Below are 18,377 nucleotides of genomic sequence, written 5' to 3'. Positions count from 1 at the left end.
CATGAGCTGGAGGGAGAATCCGTGTGTGGAATTCGAGCTGTAATTGAAAGACTCATTCACCTCTTCTTCCTTTCTTTCGTTCCCTATAAATACACCTAAACATCTTCACAATTTCATCGCAAACTTATTTTTTTTGTCTCAAAACATTACTACTAGTAATTAACTTACTACTACTTACTAGTTAATTTTTATCATTATCATTATCATTCTTATTCATTAATATTCTTATTCTTATTCTTATTCTTATTCTTATTCTTATTCATTCTTTCTCTTATATACTATAAATAACAAAACTCACTACAACATCATACAATACAAACATATAAAAATGGTGATCATTTTGGTGGCTTTTGTAACATTAGGTGCAATTTTGATCCTCAATTATGCCCTGAAATCCCCTGTTTTCGCCTTCTCCGGTCGCCGATTTCCTAAACTATCCCTTCCTCCGGGTACCTTAGGATGGCCTTACATAGGCGAAACTTTCCAACTCTACTCACAAAACCCAAATGTCTTCTTTGCAGACAAAGTTAAAAAGTTAGTCATTTTTTCATCTTTTTTGTGTGTTATCTATCATTTTTTAGGCAGTATCTTAATTTTCCAGTTATAATTAGGTACTAAACTTCTCTATTTTAATTTTGTTATAGGTATGGTTCCGTTTTTAAGACACACATATTGGGATGTCCATGTGTGATGATTTCTAGCCCGGATGCAGCTAAATTTGTTCTTTCAACTCGATCAAATTTGTTCAAACCAACATTTCCTGCTAGTAAAGAAAGGATGTTGGGTAAACAAGCTATCTTTTTCCACCAAGGTGATTACCATGCCAAACTTAGGAAGCTTGTTCTTCAATCCTTCATGCCTGGGGCTATCAGAAGCTTTGTTCCTGATATCGACTTGATTGCTTCACAATCCCTTAAGTCTCTTGAAGGATCCTTCATCAACACCTTCCAAGAGATGAAAACTGTAAGTTTCACCCGAAAAAAATAAAAATAAAAATGTGCGGATTTAGTTGTCACATTACAGAAAAGTTCAGAATACATTCTGAACACGACATTTACTAGTTCAGATTGTATTCTGAACGTCACAACTAATTCCGGACAGTAATCATTTAAGGATTATTTTGTATTTATGTAAATTGGGATAATTTATTTTTTTTAATTTTTGTTGTTTGCAGTACACATTCAATGTGGCTCTGTTGTCAATATTTGGAAAGGATGAGGTGAACTACAGAGAAGATCTAAAGAGGTGTTACTACATATTAGAAAAAGGGTATAATTCAATGCCAATCAATTTACCAGGAACACTTTTCAATAAATCCATGAAAGCTAGGAAAGAATTGGCCCAAATATTGGCCCAAATCATATCAACTAGAAGAGAGATGAAAAAGGACCACCAAGACTTGCTATCCTCCTTTATGGGTGACAAAGAATCCCTCACCGACGAACAAATTGCTGACAACGTCATTGGTGTCATTTTTGCCGCGAGAGACACTACCGCGAGTGTCCTTACTTGGATCCTTAAGTACCTCGCGGACAACCCCTCTGTACTTCAAGCTGTCACGGTATATACACAGTGATTATTTCAACGTACTTCCAAATCAATCATATATATATAATTTTATCGACTGATAGTTCTCTTATGCGACACTGTAATTAAACAGTCGTCGAGTAAGAGGACTACATACGTGGTCGTAATTGATCTTATCTAACAAAATAGGAACCATTAAAAGTTTTCCAAATGTTAAGGTTATGTGGGGCTAATAAAAAGATTTGTGGAATGGTGACATTTTTTCAGGAAGAACAAGAAGCAATAATTAAAGAAAAAAAGGAAAGTGGTGAAGAAAAGGTACTTTGTTGGGCAGATACCAAGAAAATGCCCTTAACAATAAGGGTATTCCAAGAAACATTAAGGGTAGCATCAATTTTATCCTTCACTTTTAGGGAAGCTGTTGAAGATGTTGAGTATGAAGGTCAGTATTTTTGTTTCCCTACCCTAATTAGTTTTCCCACTTTTTTCTCTCTCTAAATCTATATTTGTTTTTCTCTCTCTAACAATTTTTTTTTTTTTTTTTTTTTTTGGATTATAGGGTACCTAATTCCTAAAGGGTGGAAAGTACTCCCATTATTCAGGAATATTCACCATAGTCCTGAAAATTTCCCTGAGCCTGAGAAGTTTGACCCTTCTAGATTTGAGGTAATTATCAAAAGTTTTTCTCTTTTTATTTTTACCTTTTCTAAATTAAATAATTTATCGGACATACTAGAAATAACCTTACTATATTAAGGGTATATTTCACCAACCTTTTTAAAGGTCCATGTTTTTACATTAAGTTTACATTTTGAATCAACTCAATATTTTACTTAATTCAGCGTTAAATTCTCATAATAATCTCAAACTCTATGTATGATGAAAGGTTTTTTTGAAATAAAATATGTATTTTCACTATCATTCACTTTGTATTTGAATTTTAGCAAGTTGGTTGACCAATCTTGCTAATAAGTTTACTCATGATTTTCATGATCTACCTATGTTGCATATCTTCATATTTTCATGAACTTATTTGATACAATCAAGTCAAATCAAGATTTTGTACTCAAAGTGTTATTTTTATTTTCTACAGGTGGCACCAAAACCCAATACATTTTTGCCATTTGGCAGTGGGATCCACTCATGTCCTGGCAATGAACTGGCAAAGCTAGAGATTCTTGTTATGTTACATCACATAACCACAAAGTACAGGTACATTTTTATCACTATTATCTAACTTTGAAAAAAAAAAAAAATTACATGAAAAAAATAAAATAAATTATTAGTTTCTATAAATAGTGTATTTAATGTTAGTTAAATAGTTGTGATATTTTTCTGATCATGGTTTTATTTTTTTTGCAGATGGTCTATCATTGGCCCACAAAACGAAATTCAGTATGGCCCATTTGCACTTCCCCAGAATGGTCTTCCCATTAAATTATCCCTCAAAAGTCAAGATTAGCTTAAGAGTCCTAAAATTGGGATCTTATTATGATCAAGAGGAACACAAAATTAAATGATATTGGATTTGAGATGAGGAAAACAATCTTTATTCATATCCAAAGTGTTTTCTAAGTCCGGAAAAAGAATTCTTGGATGAGAAAAATAACGAGTAAAGTAGAGCTGATAACTCAATTAAACGGATTGGATCGTGTTCTTTATGTTATGATTTGAAGTGAACGGAAGAGATCAAGACAAGAACCAGCCTTCAAGGAAATAAATAGTACTCCGTAAATGGGAAATAAGAAGAGAGGAGCCACAGCAATTGTACAAAAGGTTCTCCTCATAGCAACAAATTTTGAAAGGAACTTTCTTAGTTTCAAGCTATAGTAGGTTAATAGTAGTCATAATATTTTTTATTGTTTCTTTGTTTTAGCCCTAATTATTTTTAGACTGTAATTCTTTCCTAAGGGTAGGAAAAAAAACAAGAAGTCCGTAAAGAATAATTCTTGAAAAATTGTAAATTTAGATTAGGTCGTGATGATCAGGGTTAGTATGATTTTTACAAGATGCCGCAAGGCAAGTGAATGAGAATTCTATTTGACAATAAATTTCTTACCTTTGCATGTTGGTAGAATGGCTATAAGCCTAATAAGTTTCATGATTACATAATTTCATCAAAAAAAAAAAAAAAAAAAAAAAAAAAAAAAAAAAAAACAACAACAACCACACTACGGGACTATTCTCCTACTATTTTTCAGTTCAGCTCTAATAAGTTCACTTCAGTTCAGCTCTAATAAGTTTAGTTCATTGCAGCTCCTAATTTTCTTCTCTTATAAAATATTCATTTGAGTTCAATTCAGTTCAGCTCTAATCAGTTCAGTTCAGTTCAGCTCAGTTCAGTCAATGAGAATAGGCCCTACGTATGTGATTTAATATTATTAAGTAATACTCCTATTTGACCAAAAAAATCACTGCGATAACTTGCCTCGTTGATACTTCAACTTTTATCAATCGAAAATTAGAACTTTTAACTTTGCATAACTAATTTTTGTGGAGTTAAGATAACAAATAGGGTCCAACTTTTTGATAAATACGGTATTTGGGGTCCAACTTTTTTTTACTTTGTTTTTGGGATCTAGGTTAGAAATTCCGGTGAGTAAACCTTAGTTTAACTCACCATTAACCTTAGATAAAAAAGTTAGACTCTTGTAAAAAAGTTAGACCCCTTATCTAATAAATTTATACCCTTAATGCATTTAATTATAGAAATAACTAATAAAACAAACTTTTAAAAAAATCGGGTGTACAATAATTATTGTACATCCATTATAAAGATAACCTAAAGTGATTAAAAGTTACCCCTGAAATGAATAAAAGTTACCCCAATATGAGTTAAAGTAACCAATTCAAATAAAAATTATCTACGCTTTATTAGTAAAGAATTAAATTTTAAATGACTAAAAATCAATTATTAGTGATTGAATGTAATTAAATTACCTTTATAAAAGTTTTCTTGTTGTTGATTTATATAAAAATTGTATTATGTTTAAAGTTACCCAAAAAAAGGCAAAAAGTTACCCTAAAATTAGCTAAAAGTTACCCTTATACTGCTCGATGTACACTAATATTAGTGTAAACCGGAGGTATACAAAAGTTTTTGTAAATTTTATACAAAGATTCCAAATCATATAACTAATATATAAAGCTAAACTTTTAGCCAGGTCACGAAATTGTGACACTTGGCATTCTAACTTTTCGCCAAGTGTCGCATCACCTTGGATAGATTAAAATAGATTCATAATTAAGATAAAAAAAGTTAGTTAAAAATTCTTTTTTCAAACAAATTAGGATAGAATTTTAGAATAAGAGGGTTAGTTTAGAGTTTTATTTTCGATAAAATACCAAATAATAAACTTATAATTAAGCCACAAGACAACATCGTATACCATTTTAACTTTTCGCCAAGTGTCGTACCACGTTGGATAAATAAAGATAGACTTTGTAGAAAAAAAAAAGTTAATTAAGAATTCTATTTTCAATCAATTAAATTGAATTATAATATAATTTTATCTTAAAATTCCATAAACAACCCGGGCATCGTACAGGGTACAAAACTAGTTAATAATAAAATTTAATACAATGTGGAATACATATACCACTTTTTCAAATTAATTTAGTTCTCTAAATTATTGTGAATAATTTAGACGCTTTTAAGAATTTTTTTTTTTTAATTTGACAAAAACACTTTTTTTTATGGCTGACAAATTATCTGATTTATTTCAAACAATAAAATAATTATAATACTCCGTAAGACTTAGTAATTTATAAAAATAAATATTTTTCATAAAAAAATTAATATCATAATTATTTACAAAATAATATTTGATTTTTTGCTGTATCTGAATTCTCTAAAATAAGGGTGCGATAAAATCTATAAAAAAAATCACAATAAGGGTCTATTCACTTCAGCTTAATTTTAATTCAGTTTAGCTCAGTTCAACTCCAATCAGTTCAGTTCAATTCAGTTAACCTCCAAATTTCCTTCTCTCATAAAATATTCATTTCAACTCAGTTCAGTTCAGCTCATCTCAGTAAATGTGAACAGACCCTAATACGATATGTCAATTATGCATATTTTTTTTTTTATTAAAATTTAAGTTTAATAAATAAGATTCATATTTTATTAGATTGTTTCAAATCTTAGTATATTAAAAGATTTTACTATTAATTTAATTCTTAGTATTATTATCAATGTAACACTTTTAATTAATGAAAAATTATCTTAAAAATTGTGAAATATAACAATATTTATTGATTCTCTTTTTATTACATATTTATTGAAATGAAACATGAATTATTATTAAATAACAAATAAGCTAAATATATAATTTACTTACAAAAAAAAAAAGTTAATTATTATCAATAATAAAAAGTATCATCATATAGGAAATGATATCCCTATAACTAAAAACAAAATACTAGAAGGGTCCAAGTTTTTCAATTTTTCTAATTGGTTGTTTTTTCAATTTTTGCACACAATCAATTAAATCTCACCGGAAAAACTATTCTAGACCCCAAACAGGCAAACACTAAGGGTCTGTTCTCATACAATTATTTTCAGTTCAGTTCATTTCAGCTCTAATAAGTTCAGTTCAATTCAACTCCTAATTTCCTTCTCTTATAAAATATTCATTTCATTTCAGTTCAGTTCAGTTCATCTGAGTTCAGTCAATTAAAACAGACCCTAAGTAGAAAAAAGTTAGATCGGAAATACAATATTTTCCAAAAAGTTGGACCCAACTATGATCTTATCAAAAAAAAAAAAAAAAACTATGATCTTAACTTAATTTTTGTGCGAAAAGGCATATCTACAGTAAAATTGATTGAGATTGTAATTTTCTTATTAAAACATAGTTTCACAAATCAAACTTTTTCCTCGTTGGTACTTAAACTTTGACCAATCAAAAATTGTGTTTTGTTGAACAAAGTGTTTTTATATATGTGAAGTAGAATTTTGCAAACAAATATGACTATCTTTTGCCTTAAAAAAAATGTACTCCGATGAGTCTGATCCATACAATTTATATTTGCATAAATTATGAACTAACTAAATTTGCAAAAATAAATAAATAAATAAATAAAGGTTAAATTTGGGTTACTCCGAAAAGTCTGATCCATACAATTTATATTTATGGTTTTTTCTACAAGTTTAAAACAATAGAAAAGGAAAATTTGCGTGCCCAGAATAAACTCAATTTTGTCTATTTTGCTGGAATAAATCCGAAAATAATCCCAATTTTGAATTATTTTTTTAATAATCTGAACTTTAATTTGAATTTGCTTCTAGTGGTCTCACTTGACTAGTGACCGGTTAAACAAGTAAACTTTTTTGGGTTTAGTGTCACGTGTTACCACGTAATTGGTCATAAATTAAAATTTTTTAAAAAATTGAATTCAAATGAAATCGATGTCATTTTTTTGGTAAAAAAATAAGCCAACCACTAACCCAGCCACCCTCTTCCCTAGCCCCACCCTCAAAACCACCCTAAACAAGGGGTGGTAAATGGTTGACGGGGAAGGGAAGGGGGCCAACATCAGGACGAAATAGGGAGGGGAGCTGGAATTTGGAATCCGTACAGGGAAAGGGGCCAAAACATGGAATGGAATGGAGGGGCCGATATCTAGACGGGGAAGAGAAGGGGGTTGCGAAGGTGGAAGGGGCAGAGGAGGTTTCGGTGGTGGCAGGTCTGTCACTTTTTAAAAAAAATTTTTTTACCAATCACGTGGTGACACGAGTTCGGTAACTTGTTATAACCAATTGGATGACTGGTTTGCCGTTTAAATGCAAAATATTAAGCATTAATCCGAACTTGAGATTATTTTCATCAAATAAGGCAGAGTTGGGATTATTCTAGACAATATTTGTAATTGAAAATTGTAAACATGTTGACATAAATAGGTGGTATATTTGTGCCACTTGTCCCACATTCATGGACGAGCGGATATATGCTTCCTATGTTTCTTTATAGTTGTAACATTTTTCTAAAATAGAAATGTCACAATAATTCAACACACTATAAAAGACAGGTTTATATGGTGAAAATTGTACATTACTTTTTTTAAAGCTCATGATCCACTTGAATATATACTCCTCATATTAAGTGTATTATATCATGTGAGGTCCACTTTTCTTAAATATTGTGATAAAATGTGTGTTGCAGCTGAAAAAAAAGGAGAAATATAATAGACATGGGCGTAGAATAGGGAGTACAAGTGCTCCATAGCATAGGGCTCCGGTTATTAGAGGGCCTATATATATATCGATCTTGCTAACGAGCGCCCCGGGGCGTTAGATAAAGATAAATTATATTGGTTGAAATGGTATTAAGTTAGGAATTCATGACAAAATCACGCGTCGTTCAGTGTAATTAATGTTAATTTTACTCTAATATTTGCATTTTAATTATCTTATCCAACGCCCCGGGGGCGCTCATTAGCTTTTGCCTATATATATATATATATATATATATATATATATATATATATATATATATATATATATATATATATATATATATATATTCAATTCTTATTTAATTTTTTTTAATGCTACAACTCTCAAGAGCCTCCTTATTTGTAATGCACAACATATTCCCTCTATTAATCCAAGTTACCATATTAATTTCTAACACTTTTCATATTCTTCTATCAATTCAAATTAGTATTTTCACAATTTCATCAATTCAATTCCATGAAATTGTAATGTACATTTCTCCATTCCAAAATTTTCGACGTAAAAAAGTTAATTTCAGCCAAATTAAAGATAAACGATTCGTATTCTGTAACAACGACAAATCATTTAAGCAATTAATTTTTATTTTTCATAATTATTCTTATCAAGCTGCTAAATATCTTCCCAATATATAAGGATTATCTAATTGTGTATGGCATAAATAATAGGTTAAAAATTAAAATTTTGTATGATTTCAAATTATTAAGGGCCTATTTTTTTCATTTTAGAATAGGACCCTTAAAATCATTGCAATGGCCTTGACAATAGAGTCATCCCAATTACTTCGTTATCACCAAAATTTACTAAAAGTAAAATTATTGTGATTGCTGGTTGAAACTAATTTTTACTATTGCCACCTTCTCCAACTATAGCCTCATTTTATCCAATTTTCCCCCCTTTAAAGTCTAATCGTTTTGCCGCCTTCGATCATTACAATCAAACATCACTTTTTATTTAAACTGAACTTTAATAAACCCAACTTCACTAGCTACCTTAATTTATTTAACCAATTTTCACTATCTTATTTTTATTGGAAAAATTAGTAAAAATAACCCCAACTTTCTTGTATTCGTTTTAAATAATCCCAATTTTCGATTATTATTAAATAATCCCAACTTTGGGGGTCATCTGCTCAAATAGGCCTAAGTGACTGGTAACCGGTTAAAGAGGTAAAAATAAAATGGCTTTTTCGTAACATGTGTCGTCGTGTGAGCGCTGAAAATTAAAAAATATATATTAATTTTTTTTTAAAAAAAAAAAACCTAAAACAAAAAAATCATCCCCAATCCCAACTCACGACAACCACCACCACCAGCCGAATTTCCGACAGACTTCTCCTAACGGCTTGCCCAGACACTGCACCTCTCCCCTACGACGACGCCAAAGCCGGCACTACCCCCTCCCCATAACCCTAAACCACCCAACCGCCACCACAAAACCTCCTTTTTAATTAACCCTAACAATTTTCCCCAGATCTTGCAGCAATTTCTAGATTAATCTTCGTAGAATCATCAATTGAAGCTTTAACAGAACGTTGAGACTTGAATAATGCGAAGATTCCAAATTAATTTAAGAAGAAATTTGGTGGATTTGTGGTCGTTTTCCTTCATTTGCGTCAGGCTTCTTGTGGTGGCAATTTGGGTGCAATTGCCATTGAGAGGTTGGGCTGTCAGAGGTTGGGTGACTGGTTTTTTACAGGGCTGCTGCACGGTGGTTTCGCTGGTGGGGATGTCGTTTTTAGGGATTAGTTAAACCTAAGGAGTAATTTTTCTTGATCGATTAAAAGTAAAAATTAAATGTTCAATTTTGTTTGTTTATTGATCAAACGATTTTTACTAATTAAAACTATAAGGATATTTTGCAAAATTACACTACAAAAAAGATGAAAAATGGATTAGAACATTAAAAAAAACTTTTATTATAACACCACAAAAAAACGCAAAAATTAGGTTCCACCACCACATAACGAATTCTTGGATGGAATCCGTTAGTGGGGCCCACAATAGACACGTATAAATTGAATTCCACAACCACATAATGGATTATTGGATGTAATCCGTTAGTGGGGCCCACAACAGACACGTGTCACATACTTATTGGTTTAAAAAAAGATAAAAAAAAAAATAAAAAAAAAAAAACTAAAACCTAACCCAGCCACCACCTCCACCACCGACTTTCCTACACACCATCGCCGGCCAGCCCCATGCCGCAAACCCAACCAAGTTGTCGGAACTCCATCGCCTCACCAACCGCTAACACCATCGTCGCCAAAATCGTACCATCACCACTTGCCTCAGCAACATCACCCCCACAGTCGCCGAACTCCCCTCCTCTACCCAAAACTGTCGTCGAAACCCCAATTCACACCCAGGCCCAAAAAATCTCCCTAGTCCTTTCACCTTCACCCTCACTTGAACCAAACCCACGCCCATAAATTATATCGGGGTTGAGGTTGGGTACAGTTGAGCTGGTTTTGATGGTCGAGGGTTGTCGGTTGGGCTGGTTTTGTCGGTCGAGGGTGGTCATCTAGGGGAGCCGACAACGGGGTTTGGGGTGATGGCGGTAGGGGAGGGGGAACTAGCGCTGCCGACGGTGGGGGTGGTGGCTAGGTTAGGATTTTAGGTTTTTTTTTAGGAAAAATGGAAAAGAAAAATCCAACCTTTGCACTTTTTCCTCCCAAAAATCCAACCTTCATTTTATTCCTCAAAAATCCAACCTTTATACCTCACCTTCTCCAAAATATCCATTACCTGTTGATGACCGATTTTTGCAAGTTATATGCCAAGTGTCAGCCATTAATTGGTCAATAATTTTTTTTATTATTAAAAAACAAAAATAATTAAAAGAAAAAAAAAAGCAAAACAAATTCTGAAAACCCCGCCCCACCCTCCCCACCCTCCTTCCCTGACCACCCTATCCCCACCGCGCACCGCCCACCTGAACCTAGAAACCCCATTCTCCCACCGTACCAACTCCAAACCACCGTACCAACTCTAAACCACCCAGCCAATCGAATCACCAACAACCAAATCAATGAATAACCTCTCCAACATCTGCTTGTTAATCACCAACTACCAAATTCTAATTTTGTTCTTGTTCTTCACCCCAATTAACTCGTATTGTAAACAAATTCTAGGGGTTCTAATTCATGAATCAACCAAGAATACATCTTCGCTTAATCTAAGAACATTGGCTTGTAATGAATTTTCGCTGCTTACTTTGAAGCTTGAATTCGATTTGGGGAATAATTGATTCATGTAAACACCGTGGTTTGAACCAGAGATTTGCGAAGATGAAGAAAATGGCTGAAATTGTTCGGCATTTTTGAGTTAATTGAGTCGAGTCGGCCCGAGTGCGAAGCCATGGTTGGAGAGAAGATTAGAGCTCCGATGGAGGAGCGCGGCAGAGTCGGGGTTGGATATTGGAGCGGCAGGAGGGTGGCATTGGGGATTTCGGGGCGGCAGGTGGGTGGGTCTTGGGGTTTCGGGGTGGCAGGTGGGCGGATCTTAGGGTTTCGGGGCAGCAGGTGGTTGGGTTTTGGGGAGGCAAGGAGGTGAGCAGTGGCTGCATTTTATGATGTGGAGGGTTGTTGGGGTTGTTTTCCGTTTTGTGGTGGAGGAATTGGTGGGTGGGTTGGTTGTTTCCGTTTATGAGGAGGAGAGAGAAAGAGGGTGAGTGAGAAGGGAAATTTGTAGAATTAAAAAAAATAATAATTATTATAAACTGCCTGTTAAACAAGTTAAAGGTCAAATGGATCTTTTAGAGAAGGTGGGGTATAAAGGTTGGATTTTTGAGGAATAAAATGAAGGTTGGATTTTTGGGAGGAAAAAGTGCAAAGGTTGGATTTTTCTTTTCCATTTTTCCTTTTTTTTTTATTTCTTTTATTCCAATAGATAACTGACACGTGTACGTTATGAGATCCAGTGTTGTTTTTTTGGATGACGTTAGTAAAGTGGTGGTGAAATTCAATTTTTTGATTTTTGTTGTAGTGTTATCATAAAGGTGGTGGTTTTTTTAAGGAAAAATAATGGAGGTTATATCAAGATAAGCTTTGTTTGGCAAATGGTTGTTGGTGGTTGACAATTGATTGGTTCACAAGGCTTGTTTGACCAGTTGGAATATTTGGCTATTTAATAATGACTTCTGAATTGATTGTTTAAGCTAGTTGTTTATAAAAGTGTTTGATAAATTTAATTGTTAGCTGTTTATTAGATGATTTATGGGCCAACAAACCAAAAGCCAACAAAAAAGCTACTCATTGTAGCTTTTTCACCGAAAAAAAAGACAATTTATCAAATATTTTTGTAGCCAAAAGCTAATAAAAAAGCTACCAAAAAACCAATTATCAAACAGGACCATAGTCTGAAGATAAAACTACCCTCTATAAATATGTAAATCACATAAGAGAAATCAAAACTACTCCGTAATAACATACGAAGTGACATACTTTCATCACCAAGCTTACAATCAACATCAAAATCCACCAAAATCAATTAAAATCAAAATCACTATAAACTCCAAAAGTAGCATCGACATAATTGACCAATTAATTCCTGGTTTCCTTCAACGGATTGAAAGTAAAAGCTTAAATTTTGTTGACAAAAAGACTTTTTTGAATAATTTCTATCATTAAAAAATAAAAATAATTCCATAATTGTTGTTTATAGTCTAAGATTGTGTTCCCAAAGTAGAACCTGGTCCCTTACTACTTGCTACTCTACGTAAGTCCAAGTTGATGCCGTGGACCTTGAATTTTGTGCCTTTGCCTTTTTTTTTTTTAATTTTTTTTTTTAATTTTTATTTTTTTATTTTTAATATCCAATAATTATACCCATATAATTAAATAAAATATTAAATAAACATATAAATAAATAAATAAGTGGCCCATCCAGCTAAAAACCTTCGAAAATGTTCAAAAATTATTTGTTTAATACATTTAGTATAGGACAAAAATAGGCGGTCTAGAAGAAGGAAGCAACTAGGATCTAGCCTCATTAGGACTAGGAATAAATTGCTTTGATAAACTCCCACTTTAGCTACTTGCAACTTTACTAAATGATTGGAAGTGATTATGGATCTGTGATTTTATGTATCAATTTATTCCATATAATTGGCTATGAACCAACAATTACTAGCTTATGAATCACTCATCTAATAATAAATTTATCTTAGCTTATTATTTTTTTTTTTACTTATTTATTTCAAAGTTCAATGAACCATTGTTTGTTAATTACTTAAGTGTTTAGTCAATCATATTGAATAATTTATGTTCATATTATCTAATAATATTGTTTTACTATTGATAATAGTAAACCAAATTATTAGTCTCTATATATATTATTGTACTCTTTTCATATTAATCCCAACAACTTAAATGACTAAGTATTTCCCATCTTAAGTAGAGTGTAAAGTGAAGTCTCGTATTTTTTACAAGAGAATTCGAGTGTCTAGTAATGTCTAAGTACAAGATTATGATGATATCTTACATCTTTGTTTTTTGTCTTAACTAACCAACAAAAAAAACGCAAGTAAGAAGGAGAAAGCGGTCTGCTAGAGGACACAAAGATATCAAATGACCAGCTAGCAAACAACAAATCCACTTACAATCCTTGGATTTAGGGTTGTTTTTAGACTTAAGAAAGATGGTTTTTCTAGATTAACACTAGATGAAATGCACATAGTAAGATGAATACATACATCAAAGATCAAAATAAGGTAGTGGCCTTAAAATTCTACCAACATAAAAAATTAGTAAATCCACATTGCTAGGTGTGATTTGTGAATCCCAATGAGGCTATGTTCAATATATAGGAAGTACGATTTGCAACTTGACTTAATCATTTATGATTAGTTATGTTGTCCTTATCACCTTGGACTTAGAGTACTAATTTATACGTATACATGATATGTGACTCAAGTTTGTAGCTCTTCTAACTCTGTAATCTCAAAGCTAGATTAGTTAACACTATCTTAGTTTCTTAGTTTCCTTATAGATGCACTGTTTTGACTTTTTACACTATATATATTCTAACAATGACTATTTTTACTTACTGGTATATACTGATAAGTTAAAATATGCATATATTAAAAAGTGGAGGAAAACTCTATTATCTTAAGCTGAACTAAATTGAATTATTATTATTAATAAAACTATACTAAATAGAGCTAAACTAAATAGAGCCAAAGTGAGCTTAATTGAACTGAATTAAACTTTAGCCTTATTTAAAAATCAATTACTGAAGATAACGTTGTACGAGATATGATTTAATATATAATTCCCCGTTTCCAATTATGATGTTCAAATTTATATAATAACAAAAGGAAAAGTAATTAGCGATTGACAAACCCAAATATAAATGTAAGTATATGATATGATTCAGTATGGTTTTATGAGATCACTTACGAAATACAAATGCAAAAGACGATATTTGCTTAAAAAGTTGAATTGAACATAGCCCATAGTTAAACCCCTCTTCTACTGTTAACCACTTTTCAAATTATTACAGTAAAACAATACCCCCTTCGTCTCTAATTACATTTCTACTTCTCTCTATTATGTGAGGAATAAATGTTAGAAGTAGAAATGTAATATAAAGACCGAGAGAGTACATAATTTTAATTTTAAATTTAAATGCTTGTTTTGAAAGTAGACTAGATGTCTAGATGTTTCCATAATTAGACCGTATGATACAAGAGCTGCTGTCATAATAAATACGAGAATCAATAATTTTGGAATGCAGTGCAGCGTATTCGTACAGGCCGTATTGTACAGATTGTGGGGACACGTGATACCTTACAAATTTGCTGGAGATGACTAACGCAAGTGGCAGACCGTACGCTTTACACGTAATTATGATATTATGTTTTCATAATAATAATAATAATAATAATAATAATAATAATAGTAATAATGACTAATTAATCATAGCCGTCTATGCTTTAGATCTTTCTTTGACTATCTTTGCTCTTTGACACTCCTAAACCGTCCGTACCTCTTACATGAGTTACATCTAATTATTGATTTATGGCTTTAAATAATCACATTTTTTTTTAAAAATTATTATTATGATGGCCCTCCATAACCATCAAGTTGCATTGATCTTTCTTTGACTTGATTAGTGCAATGTGGAGTACTATTCAAATATCTGTATCAAATTAATTGTGACATTTGACTTTTACAATTTTCAGAATACTTTTTATTTTATTTACGCAGTAAAATAAATTATAAAAAAATTTAATAATCTAAAATTGAAATTAAATATGTCTTAACTAGATCTCAATTAATAATGTTGTTTTTTTTGTAAATTAGTTTTAAAGTATGGTACAAGTTTATATAACATTTGACCTTAAAAAATATAACATTTGACCTTAAAAAGTCAAATATGGCAATTTTTTGGAGGGAGGATTATTAAGGACTTAAGAGTAGAACGAGTAGAATTTTCACTAAGCTTTAGGAACTCTAAGTAAAGTATTCTTTAGTGTAATTAAGATTCAGCAAAAGTAACCCAAACACGATTATCTGATCCGAATATTAATGTGACATATTAATAAAATTAGCATGTAAATAATAGGCGGAGGAAGTATTACATATATACTAGGGATCTATAGGGAACAACATAGATCGAAGTAGAGATAGGGAAAACATAGAGTGCAAGAAAGTCATGGAAAGGGTGATAAATCATCCTATGAAAGAGATAACAAGTTGAAGAAGTATCAAGAGGACAAACTAATGAATCGTAAAATCATTGCGTATTTCTTTACTACAATGGATTCCTCAATCAAACAACACTTAATTATTTGTTTATTGTTAAATCTTATCGTTGCCCTTAAAAACAAAATTGATATTTGATATAAAATTCTAAAGCATTGACAAAGGCATAACATATTTACAAATTACAAGTCAAATCGACAACTCTTATAGCTAATTATTTTTTATTAACACTATGTGATGCGGTTAATGCCCCCATACCGTTGACTTTTTTAGGCAATAATTATTAACATAAACAATATCAAAGGTTAACGGTTTGTTTGGATAGCAAAGAAGGAAAGAAAAGAAGGGGAGGGAGAATGGAGGAAGGGAAGGGAAAAGAAAGGGAGGGAGAGGTGAGCTCCATTTTTCCTCCAAATCTCTCCAATTTTGGAGAGATTATGGTTATTATAGAGAGAGGGAAAATAGATCCCTCCCTCTCCTTCCCTTTCCTTCCCCCAATCTTTTACCCAAACAAGAGATTTTGTCCCCCTCCATTTCTCTTCTCTTCTTTTCCTTCCATTTCTTCCTATCCAAACAAAGTGTAAATAAGGATGCTTCTAGGAATGTTCTTATAAAGAGACTCTATCCATGAATCTCTATAACTTGTCAACTTCACTTGAATTATTATAGGGATTCAACTAACAATAATACTCACTTTTATTGTGTGTATTAGTAATTTAGAACTAGCTTTTATTATACTTGAGAGTAAAATTAGATCTTGCTTTACATACTCCTTCTAAAGGATTTAATAAAGTTGGATTCAATTAGTCATTATAATGTAACTTTTTATACTACAAGGAAGGTATGAAAAATGTGAATTAGAGTAAGAAAAGGTAGATAAAGTGGGACGACATAAATAAAAAAAAAAGATATGTGAAGATGATGTAAAAATTAAAAATAAAAATATAAAAAAATAGAATTATTAATATCCCACAAAAATGATCTAGATTGCGTGTGAGATTGGTCAAACACTTAGGGAGGAGGTAAGGCCGTGGCGATTCTAGGAATTGCTTGTTATGGGTTCGGACTCTCCAAGCAAATACTAGATATCAAATAGTGTCATATAATTCAAAATAAAATTTGCATTTGCTAATTCGGGTGTGCACAATATATGTCATGTACAACAACAATAAAAAAAAAAAAAAACACACAATAAAAAGTTTAACAAAATTACAATTAAACTCGACTTTCTACGATTTTTGCGATTTTGACACATGTTCTTTCCAAAAATACTCTAATCCTTTCATCTCCAAACTATAAGACACAATTCCAAAATATATACACATTAACATTCTACTTTCTACTTCACGAATTCTGATTTCACATTTTCACAATTCACATCATTTACCCAAATACCCATTTATTAATTAACAACTTTACAATTCCAATCAACACAACTTCAAATCTTCAATTAACAATATAACTGAAAATATAATTATATAACAAATTTTGAATTCAATAATAATTTAAAACTTAAAAATAAAATTAAAAATTAAAAGCGAAACTTAAATTGAAGAACAGATACAAACTTTCAAGATATGAAAAGAAGTTCACGAATTGAAGGGTGTTAGACTGTGAGGGTGATGCTTCGTATAATTGGGATTTGGGGGGAATTGGAGATTTTGAGATAAGTTTTTTTTGTAAAAAAAAAAACAAAAAAAAACAAAAAAACAAAAAGGAAAAAAACCGAGATTTGGGGTTTGGAACCCCTGACTTTTCTCCTTAAAAGTAATGCTCTAACCAGCAGTCCACATGTTGTGTATTGTATTTATGCGCATAATTTAATATTTAACCCTTTATAAATTATTATTATTTTTTTTTTACAGAAAATCTATTTGTTTTTTTCCAGATCTAGTATGGGTTCAGCTGAACCCACTGAACCCATACTAGAATCGCCACTGAGGTAAGGAACACCAAGAGCTAGATTCATCAAACTCAATACAGATGGGGCTTGGAAGAATGCTGAGGAAGGAGGAGGTGGAGGAGGTTTCAGAGAGTGGTACTTTGGCTACTCCAACAAGTACAATGCCAAATCGGCTCTTCAAGTAGAATTGTATTGCTTTGAGGGAGGGTCTTAACTTTGCTCGTGCTTTTCCAGTGCATATCTTGAGGTGAAAATTGATGCTGAAGTTATTGGAGCTATGTTCAACCGAGAGTCTGATAATATGCACCATGAATTGGCAATTGTTATTATTGACATTAGGAGGGACTTAAACAAGGATATGACAGTCATCCTTAGTCATATTTCCAGGGAACGTAATTCTGTGGCCCACTACTTGAGTCAGCTTGCGATTCGTATGAAGGGGCCATATTCCACACTTAGGCCATGTTTGGTTTGATGTAAAAGGTTTTTAAGGAAAATGAATTTTCCATGTTTTCGCATGTTCCTTTGTTTGGTTTGTTAAGGGGTGGAAAACAATTTTTCCAAGGGTGGAAAATTCCATCCTTAATAATGGAAAGCATTTTCCTTCCCAAAATAACGGAAGCCATATTTTCCTCTCTTATCCTTACCTTTTTTTTTTCTTCCCTTTCATTCATCCTTACATTTCCACTCTTATTTTTTTATTATTTTTTTTCTTGGACTTTTCTTGTATGCAACCAAACAAAGAAAAACTAATTTGCAATTGTGTTTTTCTTTGAAAATATGTTTTCCATGAAAACTAATTTTCCATTGAAAATGTTTTACATTAAACCAAACGGGGCCTTTGTTAAACTTGGTACAGGGTTAGAATTTTGGGTTTATTCAAATCTTTGGACGTTAGAATGTAATATATTTAGGGCTTTGTCCAAGTAATCCATGCTATGTTTTATGTTAAAAAAATAAGGAATCCTTGTGCTCCCAAACAAATGTAGCTAGTATAACTC

General features: G+C 31.9%; 1 protein-coding gene across 1 annotated transcript; it reads left to right on the top strand.

Moving 5' to 3' along the window:
• Positions 1-214: 214 nt before the first annotated feature.
• On the top strand, positions 215-3,587 carry LOC145583097 (abscisic acid 8'-hydroxylase CYP707A2-like). Its single transcript, XM_081640246.1, has 7 exons — positions 215-534; positions 645-963; positions 1,175-1,561; positions 1,795-1,969; positions 2,087-2,193; positions 2,621-2,739; positions 2,890-3,587. The coding sequence occupies exons 1-7, from the start codon at positions 329-331 to the stop codon at positions 2,987-2,989; spliced, it is 1,413 nt and encodes a 470-aa protein (XP_081496372.1). The 5' UTR covers positions 215-328; the 3' UTR covers positions 2,990-3,587.
• Positions 3,588-18,377: the final 14,790 nt, after the last annotated feature.

This window comes from Chenopodium album, chromosome 2, assembly GCF_948465745.1.
Source record: "Chenopodium album chromosome 2, dcCheAlbu1.1, whole genome shotgun sequence".
Classification (NCBI taxonomy): domain Eukaryota; kingdom Viridiplantae; phylum Streptophyta; class Magnoliopsida; order Caryophyllales; family Amaranthaceae; genus Chenopodium; species Chenopodium album.
Note: the sequence above shows the minus strand (reverse complement) of the source record. Positions and strands in the feature narration are given on the sequence as shown.

Bases quoted from the DNA above. Each gene is read 5' to 3' on its own strand.
- LOC145583097 (XM_081640246.1), top strand. From the start codon at position 329: ATGGTGATCATTTTGGTGGCTTTTGTAACATTAGGTGCAATTTTGATC. The intron at 1,562-1,794 runs GTATATACACAG...ACATTTTTTCAG, and splicing joins CTGTACTTCAAGCTGTCACG to GAAGAACAAGAAGCAATAAT. The intron at 2,740-2,889 runs GTACATTTTTAT...TTTTTTTTGCAG, and splicing joins CACATAACCACAAAGTACAG to ATGGTCTATCATTGGCCCAC.